Below are 12230 nucleotides of genomic sequence, written 5' to 3'. Positions count from 1 at the left end.
CATTTATATAACACCTTTCATGACCTCACGATCTCCCAAAGCACTTTACAGCTAATTAAGTACTTTTGAAATGTAGTTACTGCTGTCGCGTAGGGAAATACAGCAGCCAAATTGTGCATAGCAAAGTCCCACAAACAACAATGAGATAAAAACAGAAAATGCTGGAAATAGGAACATAGGATAAGAACATAGAAACAGGAGTAGGCCATTCAGCCCCTCGTGCCTGCTCCGCCATTTGATAAGAACATGGCTGATCTGTGATCTCACTCCATGTACCTGCCTTTGGCCCATATCCCTTAATACCTTTGGTTGCCAAAAAGCTATCTAACTCAGATTTAAATTTAGCAATTGAGCTAGTATCAATTGCCGTTTGCGGAAGAGAGTTCCAAACTTCTACCACCCCTTGTGTGTAGAAATGTTTTCTAATCTCACTCCTGAAAGGTCTGGCTCTAATTTTTAGACTGTGCCCCCTACTCCTAGAATCCCCAGCCAATGAAAATAGTTTCTCTCTATCCACTCTATCTGTTCCCCTTAATATCTTATAAACTTCGATCAGATCACCCCTTAACCTTCGAAACTCCAGAGAATACAACCCCAATTTGTGTAATCTCTCCTCGTAACTTAAACCTTGAAATCCGGGTATCATTCTAGTAAACCTACGCTGCACTCCCTCCAAGGCCAATATGTCCTTCCGAAGGTGCGGTGCCCAGAACTGCTCACAGTACTCCAGGTGCGGTCTAACCAGGGTTTTGTATAGCTGCAGCATAACTTCTGCCCCCTTGTACTCTAGTCTTCTAGATATAAAGGCCAGCATTCCATTAGCCTTATTGATTATTTTCTGCACTTGTTCATGACACTTCAATGATCTATGTATCTGAACCCCAAAGTCCCTTTGGACATCCACTGTTTTTAACTTTTTACCATTTAGAAAGTACCCTGTTCTATCCTTTTTTGATCCAAAGTGGATGACCTCACATTTGCCTATATTGAATTCCATTTGCCACAGTTTTGCCCATTCACCTAATCTATCAATATCCCTTTGCAATTTTATGTTTTTATCTGCACTGCTTACAATGCCACCAATCTTTGTGTCATCGGCAAATTTAGATATGAGACTTTCTATGCCTTCATCTAAGTCATTAATAAATATTGTGAATAATTGAGGCCCCAAGACAGATCCCTGCGGGACTCCACCAGTCACATCCTGCCAATGTGAGTACCTTCCCATTATCCCTACTATCTGTCGCCTTTCGCTCAGCCAACTTCCTAACCAAATCCGTACTTTTCCCTCAATTCCATGGGCTTCTATCTTAGCTAACAGTCTCTTATGTGGGACTTTATCAAATGCCTTCTGGAAGTCCATATAAATAACATCCATTGACATTCCCCTGTCCACTACTTTAGTCACCTCTTCAAAAAATTCAATCAGGTTTGTCAGGCACGACCTACCTTTCACAAATCCATGCTGGCTCTCTCTGATTAACTGAAAATTCTCGAGGTGTTCAGTCACCCTATCCTTAATTGTAGACTCCAGCATTTTCCCCACAACAGATGTTAGGCTAATTGGTCTATAATTCCCTGGTTTCCCTTTCTCTCCTTTCTTAAAAAGTGGAGTGACATGTGCAATTTTCCAATCCAGAGGGACAGTTCCTGAATCTAGAGAACTTTGAAAGATTATAGTTAGGGCATCTGCAATGTGCTCACCTACTTCCTTTAAAACTCTGGGATGGAAACCATCTGGTCCTGGGGATTTGTCACTCTTTAGTGCTATTATTTTCTTCATTACTGTTGTTTTACTTATGTTAATTTTATTGAGTCCCTGTCCCCGATTCAATATTAGTTTTCTTGGGATTTCCGGCATGCTACCCCCTTTTTCTACTGTAAATACTGATGCAAAGTAATTGTTCAACATGTCTGCCATTTCCCCATTGTCAATGACAATATCCCCACTTTCAGTTTTTAAGGGGCCAACACTGCTCCTGACCACCCTCTTTTTCCTAATATAACTATAAAAGTTCTTCATATTGGTTTTGATATCCCTTGCAAGTTTCTTTTCATACTCTCTTTTTGTAGCTCTTACTATCTGCAAATACTCAGCAAGTCAGGCAGCATCTGTGGAGAAAGAAACAGAGTTAATGTTTCAGGTCGATGATCCTTCGTCAGAATGATGAGATGCATGACCGGATAATCTCTTTTAAATTATGCTGGTTGAGGGATTAATGTTGGCCAGGACACCAGGAGAACTCCCTTGGTTTTCTTTAAATTGTGCAATGAGATCTTTTACATCCACCTGTGAGGGCAGATGGGACCTTAGTTTAATATCTAATCTGAAAGACAGCATCTCCAACAGTGCAGCACTCCACTTAAGTGTCAACCTGGATTATATGCTCAAATCTGGACTGGAGTTTTGAAGCACAATTTTTTGACTCAGAGGTGAGAGGGCCACCACTGAGCCAAGGCTGACACCAATTTGGCAGCAATTAGTACTGATATCAGGAAATTCTACTTCCTACAAAGAGTGATCAATACCTGAATTAGATGGATGCTAGTGGAGGCAAAAATCCTGGAATAATTAGGAAACGATTGGATGCTACAGTGGGAGAGGAGATTTTAGGTTCACTCTGAATGGATGAACAAATATGGCATGAATGGTCTTCATCGTCTGTAATTATCTTGTGATGTACCAATCACTTAGAGTTTCCCAATACACATGGTACAAAGGGTGACTGCCTATCAGAAATGTCATCCCTGAGGTTAAACGGCAGTTTTGAACCAAACATCACCGTCTTACTTTATGACATCACTGAACTCCTTTAATCGCTGCTAAATCCACCCGCAATTTTCTCTTTAATGCATGAAACATAAGAAAGGAGACAAATACTATAGTTGTAAAAAGCCTTCCAGATATTCGGAAAATTGCTTTGCCTGTGGACCGCTAGCAAAAAATACTAAAAGTATCGCACTTCTGTACATACATGATACATGTAGTACACACTGCAGTACCTGAATGTTAACCACGTTTGTTTATTCAATCGTGTCACAAACAGAACATCAGAAACATAAAGCTGAAATAGCCGAAGTTTGCAAACAACTCAACGTTAGACTGATGTCAATAGTTTTATAGAGTAGATATATAGATAAATATTTATGTCTAATTGGATTTCGTCAGCTCGTTTCATTCATTGATTTGTTAAAAATACTATACCTTCTGGGTTTTCAACAGATTTCTTATGTAGCTTTGTGTATGTTTCAAAATCTGGCATGTGAGCGTTTGATTGGAGAAATCGGTCGGGATGGTACACCAACTTTTTCATAGAAACTCTCTCGGAAGTCATGGTTATCTCTTGAAAAGGAACAGCTCCAGCAAAGACTGGACTAAGCACAGTGTGTTGTATTATTAATCATCGCTGCAGTTCCAATAACAACTGGGAGTCGATCCGTAAAGTGCCAAAGACCTCCCTCAGGCTCCGCCCCACGTACCTGGCCCAGACCAGCCCACTGCATCTCTTGGTGTGCAATAGCGAAGGGCTGGTTCACATGAAACAAAAAGTTTGCATCATGATAATATACCACATATACACAAATCGTATATCAATAAATATATTTTTATTTAATAACACAATGCATAATATTGCTAAATACAAAACGAGTGCATGATGCCCCCTTTACTTTCTGTTTACGTTGGCAGCCCCTTATCTGGGTGACCTGATGCTTGGAAACACAGCAGAACATCAAGGAAGCACTAAAATTGGTTGAAACAATCATTGCAATTACTTGCAATAAATGATTAAAAAAAAGAAGAGTCCACTTTAAGGGAAAGGAAATTACATTATACCATGCTCAGTGCAACAGATAGTGGACCCTATCAGAAGAAACTTCTCAATAAATATAAAGAGAAAATATGGATGTATTCAGGAGAGAGAAGACATTGAGACTGCAAATGTTGGCGGGCTGTACAAATCAATTAGTATATACCATATTAATCATATTTTCTAGGATTTGCAGAATATGTTACATCACTTTTTTAAAAATTTGTTCTCAGAATGTGATCAATACTAGCACGGCCATATATATTGCTCGTCCCTAATTGTCCTGATCAATGATTGTTTTTACAACTGAGTGGCTTGCTAGGCTACTTCAGAGGGCTTAAAGAGTAAACCAAATATTGTGGGACTGGAGTCACATGTAGGCTAGACCAGGCAAGGGTGGCAGGTTGGGTTTTTATGACAATCTGGCAGCTTTCATGGTCATTTTTTCTGGAGCTAGCCCACAAAGTACCATATTTATTGTGTTCAATTTTACAACATGCCTTGGTGGAACTTGAGCTCAGCTGCTTCTGAGTTGCTAGTCCAGTACCTTAACCACTACACTACTGTACCCTGCTAATTGTCTCTCATCCCCTTCTCCTGTCATAAAGCATTCACAGACCCTAAGCTCTGGAATTCCCTCCTTAAATCTCTCCTATCTACCTTTCTATCTATCCGCCTTTCTAACTCTCTCTTCTCCTTTAAGACACTCCTTAAAACCTACCTCTTTGACCTGTCCTAATATCTCTTTATGTGGCTCGGTGTCAAATTTTGTTTGATAATCGCTCCTATGAAGCACCTTGGGACGTTTTACTAGCTTAATGGCACTGTATAAATACATGTTATTGTTGTTGCATGCATAGTTCCGCGAGTACTGGTTGCTCTCTGATACTTTTTCATCCAAGCGATAATTCTTCCTGTGAACCAAGAGCATCAACAGGCTATTCATCACAGAGGCCATCACTGCTAAGCCTAATCCTGTCCTCACCCAACATCCATACACATGCATTTCCAGCAGGAATCCTCAGAACTACATACACTATGATGTTCTTATTCAGTAATTGTACTAAGTCCATGCAGCAAAGCTTTAGAAAGGAACGGAATATTTGAGAAATAATATTTCATTTTTGACTTGCTTTTTTAAAAAAATGATCCTTTGCAGATTTGTTTTTCCTGATAATTTTGTGCCTCAGGACCCATGGGCACCAGTAGCAATCTAGTACCTCACCCAAGCAGCCTTTCTTGATATGTAAGGCTGGACAATGAATGTTGGTCGACTATTTGACTTGGGAGAGGCATCATAGTTAAGCCCAATCTTGTTTTGGACTGATATCAACAGATGTGCACATTCCAGCACGGGTCACTGGAATGGGAATCGTGCCTTACATTTTCACTCCCTAATCCAGGAATTTTGTGCTTAATTGTTGCATCTGCACTGCTATCCCAGCTGAGATTAGTTAATTCAGCACAGATCCGCGATCAAACCTGGGATCTTGCTGACGTGTATGACTTTGCAGCACACAACAAACAACAACAACAACAACAAACAAACAAACAAACAAAACTTGAATTTATATAGTGCCATTAATATAGTAAAATGTTCCAAGGCGCTTCACAGGAGCGCTATCAAACAAACAAGTGATGCATGTATCCACTGAGGTATTGGGAGAGCTGCTTTACTGATTTGGAGAAGAAAACATTCCTCATTGTTTTTAAAGCAAAGCAAGAATTTCAAAGACATTAGGAAATAGTCTATTTAAAACACCGGTATCACATAAATATGCACTTAAAAATTATTACTAGTACTTATCATTCCTGAAAGTATCTTGTTAATAATGTTTAAATGTAATTTTAAAATACTATTGTACAAAGGCCTCAATAAGATCAGTCTCACTTGCATCTGTGCTTTCAAGGCCAGTTACAGTTGCAGATGAAATAATGATCCTATTGTGTCTGTTCCTGTACAATCTAGTAGCATGGAAATGGAAGTAGGAAACAAGGGCCAGAAATATACAGCAGTAGTTCTCTGAACAACAATAATAAGAACAACATCATGTATTTATATAGCACCTCTAACGTAGTAAAACGTCCCAAGGTGTTCACAGGAGCGATTTTCAAACAATATTTGACACCGAGCCACATAAGGAGATATTAGGACAGGTGACGAGATAGGTTTTAAGGAGAGTCTTAAAGGAGGAGAGAGAGGTAGAGAGGCGGAGACATTTAAGGAGGGAATTCCAGAGCTTAGGGCTTAGGCAGCTGAAGGCACAGCCACCAATGGTGGAGCGATTAAAATCGGGGATGCTCAAGAGGCAAGAATTGGAGGAGCGCAAAGATAGAGAGGGGCAAGGCCATGGTGGGATTTGAAAACAAGGATGATTATTTTAAAATCGAGGCGTTCCCAGACCGGGAGCCAATTCAGGTCAGCGAGCACAGGGGCAATGGGTGAACGGGACTTGGTGCGAGTTAGGATACGGGCAGCAGAGTTTTGGATGAGCTCAAGTTTATGGAGAGTGGAAGATGGTAGGCTAGCTAGAAGAACATTAGAATAGTCAAGCCTAGAGGTAACAAAGGCATGGATGAGGGTTCCAGCAGCAGATGAGCTGAGGCAGGGGCGGAGATGAGCGATGTTGTGGAGGTGGAAGTAGGTGGTCTTGGTGATGGAGCGGATATGTGGTCGGAATCTCACCTCAGGGTCAAATAGGACACCAAGGTTGCGAACGGTCTGGTTCGGCCTCAGACAGCGGCCAGGGAGAGGGATGGAGTCGGTGGCTAGGGAACGGAGCTTGTGGTGGGGACCGAAGACAATGGCTTCGGTCTTCCTAATATTTAATTGGAGGAATTTTTTGCTCACCCAGTATTGAACAAACAATGTGACAAATAGAGAGGGTGGTGAGGTAGAGCTGGGTGTCGTCAGCATACATGTGGAACCTGACGTTCTGTTTTCAGATGACATCGCCGAGGGGCAGCATGTAGATGAGAAATAGGAGGGGGGTCAAGGATAGATCCTTGGGGGGACTCCAGAGGTAACAGTGCAGGAGCAGGAAGAGAAGCCATTTTTTTTTATTTGTTCATGGGATGTGGGTGCCGCTGGCAAGGCCAGCATTTGTTGCCCATCCCTAATTGCCCTTGAGAAGGTGGTGGTGAGCCACCTTCTTGAGTGGCTTGCTAGGCCATTACAGAGGGTGATTAAGAATCAACCACATTGCTGTGGGTCTAGAGTCACATATAGCCCAGACCTGGTAAGGAGAGCAGGTTTCCTTCCCCAAAGGACATTAGTGAACCAGATGGGTTTTTACAACAATCCGGTAGTTTCATGGCCACCATTACTGGTACTAGTTTTTTTTTAATTCTAGACTTTATTTAATTAATTGAATTTGAATTCCCCAGCTGCTATGGTGGGATTTGAACGCATGACTCTGGATTATTAACCCAGGCCTCTGGATTACTAGCCCAGTAACATAACCACAATGCTACCGTACCTATATAAGGATGATTGCAGATGATTCTCTGGCTATGACTGGAGAGATAAGAATGGAACCAGGCGAGCGCAGTCCCACCCAGCTGGATGACGGAGGAGAGGCATTGGAGGAGGATGGTGTAGTCAACCAGGTGATAGGCTGCAGACAGGTCAAGAAGGATGAGGAGGGACAGTTTAGGATGTCATTTGTGACTTTGATAAGGGTCGTTTCAGTACTATGGCAGAGGCGGAAACCTGATTGGAGGGATTCAAACATGGAGTTGCAGGAAAGGTGGGCACAGATTTGGGAGGCAACAACACGTTCAAAGACATTGGAGAGAAAAGGGAGGTTGGAGATGGGACGATAGTTGACATAGGGGTCAAGGGTGGGTTTTTTGAGGAGTGGGTGATGACAGCAGATTTGAAGGGGAGGGGGACAATACCTGAGGAGAAGGAATTGTTAACAATTTCAGTTAACATGAAGGCCAGGAAGGGAAGTTGGGTGATCAGCAGTTTGATGGGAATAGGGTCAAGGGAGCAGGAGTTGGGTCTCATGGTCAAGATGAGTTTGGAGAGGACATGAGGAGAGATAGAAGAGAAATTAGAGAAAGGTGCGAGTTCAGGGCTGAGGCAGGGGGGAACTGTAGGGAAAGTTTGGCTTGGTGGGCAAGGGGAAGGGAGGGAAGTGGCAGAGGCAGCTGAACAAATGGTCTCAATCTTAGTGATGAAGTAGTCCATGAGCTCCTCGCACTTGTTGTTGGAGGTGATGGTGGAGGAGACAGGGGAGTGGGGTTTAAGAAGACTGTTTGTATTGAAGAGAAGCCGGGGGTTATCTTTGCATTCCAGAATGATTCTGAAATAGTGAGCAGTTTTGGCAGGGGAGAGCAGGACCCGATAGTGCTTTATCTGGTCCAGCCAGATCTGGCGATGAATGGCTAAACCAGTTGTCCACCATAAACGTTCAAATCTGCCTCCCTTGAACCTAAGGGAGCACAGATGAGGGCCATGCCAGGGGGAACAACCAGGATGAGAGAGAGTAATGGTTTTAATGGGGACAAGGGCATCAAATGTGGGGGTGAGGGTGTGATTGAGCAGATCAGTAACTGCAGAAATGTCTTGAATAGCCACAATGGTCTGAAGGCCTGAATGAATACCAGGGGCTGTTCCAACAATATACATTATTCCACTTTTAAAAGGCAAACAACAGCGAGTTTTCACACTGAAAATGTAATATTATTGGCTTAGTTGGTATATGCACTGCCTATTGTGGAACAGATCAGGAATACCCCAGTTCGAATCTTTGGTTTGTACTGAGTTAACTGATTTCAGCTGGCCTAGGTAGTAGGGGACAACAATTAAGATCAGCACTTCTGGGGAGGAAAGAAGGGAAAAAATCTGTCAAGCTTCCCACTCCTGATTGCTGTCCAGTGACCATACACGTGTGCAGACTTTAGTGAGGACAGGATTGGGCTCAACTGCGATGCCCCCACTGTTAAATAACTTTCCGACACTCACTGTATTGGCTCACATATTAATTATGTTAGCTTTGGCAAGGTACTGGAGCACAAAAGGTGGCCATGGGAATGTATCCCAGCAAGGATTTAGAACCCTCAGAAGAAGAAAAGAGAAAATCGAAGGTGGGGGGTGAGGGGGTGAGGGTCATGTACTATAAAGCAACACTGCTTATAGTAGCAACCTTCTATTACTATAAAAATGCAAGAAGGTGGCAGGACAAGTTGAGAAGGCTGTTAAAAAGTCATATGGGATCCTGGGCTTTATTAATAGAGGCAAAGGGGTCGATTTTAGCACCCGCTATTGGGTGCGTTCCTGGCGGGGGGGCTCCGAAAATCGGGGATTCCCGTTGCGGGTCGGGAGCCCGGCTCCAACACGCCCACTTCTGGGTTTCCCACAGACGCGCTGACTTGCGCGCGCAGCCCCCGCATGTGGGACTCCCGCCGGCAATTAAAGCCGGCGGGGTGCCACTTAAGCTATTTATTTAGGTATTTCAGGTCATTTAGAGACCTGATTAGGGAGATATTTTACATGGGGTGGGATTTTGCAAACAACTGGGACTGTTTCCCGTACTGGGGGAAACACTCCCAGTTGAAATGGACGTGTTGCAGCCATCAGCCTGTGGCAGCTGCAAAGGTCCATTTGACAGGTAGGGGGGTGGAGACCCTCACTCATTGCAGGAGGCCACTCTGTCACTTGGGACAAAGTTTGGCCTCCACCACCCTCCTCCTAACAATCAAATTCACAAACTTGCACACTTACCCCGGGGTCCAGAGACATGTACCTACCTTGCGGACCCCCTCAGATGTACATCTTCCGGATGGGGGCCGCCGTAGCTGCAGTCATGACCTCCTCGGAGGGCGAACAGCATCACCAGCCTTGCCGGCCACGCCGTCCACCTCAGACACTTGGAGCTCCACAACACAGTGCTGTGACACATCCACCTGCACAGCAGGAGGGAGGGCAACTGCAGAGAGAGATGCGTCGCAGAGGGCACTACCCTCGCCACAGGGTCCACAGACCGAGGCTCAGCTTCCTGGACCTCTCTGAGCAGCAGTGCACACGGAGGCTCAGAGTCACTCGACATGTAGTTGTGGACATCTGCAGCCTCCTTCATGCCGAGCTGCTCCCGGCTGGCCCGAGCACCATCTTCTTACCTGTCGCTGTTAAAGTCACCACTGCCCTCAACAACTTCTCCTCCGCATCCTTCCAGGGTGCCACCGGGGACATCGCCGACGCCTCTCAGTCCTCTGCACAAAAGAGCCCTGCAAATACACCTACACCCACTTTGCAGTGACACAATGGGTGGCATCAGTTGTGGATCTTCATAGTGATCCTCAGGAAAGGGCATTATTGCACAAACCAGACAAGATTCGCAAAGACGTGGCAGTAGTGGTGACAATACAATATGTGATGTGAGTTGGTCAGAAATTAAATATAAGTAAAAACCATGACAAACCCTCAAACACCCTTGTGCATCCCCTTCACGCTCACAACACGTTTGCCTTACGCTTCCTACTGCACATATGTGATGCATGCCCTGTGGCTGCAGCACAGGTAGTGGCAGGTTTAGTGAGGCTGACCATGAAAGAGATGCATGAGAGGGTGAGTATGAGATAGAGCCATGAGATTGTATGAGGATTGGGTTGAGTGGTAGTGGCGGGATGAGTACTGGCAAGGTGAGTAAGTGCAGGTAAGATGTGGATGAGGTTTGAGTGAGTGTGAGGGGTGATGTGACAGAGTAGTGTTGGCAGTGCCGAAGGAGGTGTGAGGTGGGGGCGGTGATGTGGCAGACAGAGTGCAGGGGAATGAGTAAGTGTACTCACTTTGGCTGACCTACTGAGGTCATTGAAGCGCCTCCAGCACTGTATGCAGGTGCGCGATATGTTGGTGGTGCAGGTGACCTCCTCTGCCACCTCGAGCCAGGCCTTCTTGGTGGCAGAGGCAGGCCGCTTCCTCCCGTCCGCCGGGGGGAAGATCTCTGTCCTCCCCGTCCTCCTCACCCCATCCAATGATACCTGGAGTGAGGCATCATTAAACCTGGGAGCAGCCTTCCCTCTGGGCTGCTCCATGCTGTAATTTTTCCTATTTCTTGCAGCGTCAGTCAGTGGAGGACTGCCCCTTTAAATAGAGCTCCTCCAGCTGACAGACCTTACTGCACATGCGCAGTCCATCCGATGCGCAGCTCAGCAGCGGGGAACCCGGACGACCAGGTAAGTGGATCCAATTAGCCTGCGATTGCACGCGAGGCAGACTGATTTCACTGGGCGCGTTACCCACACGCCCAATAGACCCCCCGCCGCGAACCCGCCGCCCTGGTAATATCGAGCCCAAAGAGTAGAAAAGCAAGGAAGTTATGCTAAACCTTTATAAAACACTGGTTAAGCCTCAGCTGGAGTATTGTGTTCAATTCTGAGCACCACACTTTAGGAAGGATGTCAAAGCCTTTGAGAGGGTGCAGAATAGATTTACTAGAATGGTACCAGGGATGAGGGACTTCAGTTATGTGGAGAGACTGGAGAATCTGGAGTTGTTCTCCTTAAAACAGAGAAGATTAAGGGGACATTTGTAGAGATGTTCAAAATCATGAACAGCTTTGATAGAGTAAATAAGGAGAAACTGTTTCCAGTGGCAGAAGGGTCGATAGCCAGAGGACACTGATCGGCAAAAGAGCCAGAGGCGACATGAGGAAACATTTCTTTACGCAGTGAGTTGGAATGCGTTGCCTGAAAGGGTGGTGGAAGCAGATTCAATAGTAACTTTTAAAAGGGAATTCAAGAAGGGAGGGTGAGAGAAAACAGGGAGCTACAGGCCAGTTAGCCTGACATCAGTCATCGGGAAAATGCTGGAATCCATTATTAAGGAAGTGGTAACAGGGCACAGAAAATCATAATATGATCAGGCAGAGTCAACATGGTTTTATGAAAGGGAAATCGTGTCGGACAAATTTATTAGAGTTTTTTGAGGATGTAACTAGCAGGGTAGATAAATGGGAACCAGTGGATGTCGTATATTTGGATTTACGCTGCCACATAAAAGGTTATTACACAAGGTAAGGGCTCATGGGGTTGGTTGTAATATATTAACATGGATAGAGGATTGGTTAAAGGACAGAAAACAGAGAGTAGGAATAAACAGGTCATTCTCAGGTTGGCAGGCTGTAGCTAGTGGGGTCCCACAAGGATCAGTGCTTAGGCCTCAGCTATTTACAATCAATATTAATGACTTAGATGAAGGGACCGAATGTAATGTATCCAAATTTGCTGACGATACAAAGCTAGGTGGGAAAGTAAACTGTGAGGAGGACACAAAGTGGGTGATTTTAAACCCCAACAACAGGTGGGTTGGGGGCGGGTGGGAATTGAAAATAGTTGTTTCTTTGGGCCGCAGCCGCAAAATGTTCGGATTTTGCATTCCCAGTGGGAAGCCTGTACTTTTACACACCGACGTTA

The 12230-nt window shown here is 44.7% G+C and overlaps 1 protein-coding gene across 1 annotated transcript in view; it reads right to left on the bottom strand.

Moving 5' to 3' along the window:
• The window catches only part of acss2l (acyl-CoA synthetase short chain family member 2 like), an 80811-nt gene extending 77476 nt beyond the window's left edge, over positions 1 to 3335 (bottom strand). The window contains exon 1 of the mRNA XM_067978395.1: positions 3206 to 3335. Within this exon, the coding sequence (XP_067834496.1) occupies positions 3206 to 3335 (130 nt within the window). The remainder of the gene's footprint in view (positions 1 to 3205) is intronic.
• Positions 3336 to 12230: the final 8895 nt, after the last annotated feature.

This window comes from Heptranchias perlo, chromosome 3 (assembly GCF_035084215.1).
Source record: "Heptranchias perlo isolate sHepPer1 chromosome 3, sHepPer1.hap1, whole genome shotgun sequence".
Lineage (NCBI taxonomy): Eukaryota > Metazoa > Chordata > Chondrichthyes > Hexanchiformes > Hexanchidae > Heptranchias > Heptranchias perlo.
The sequence above is the reverse complement of the archived record's forward strand: the minus strand, read 5'-3'. Positions and strand labels throughout refer to the sequence as shown.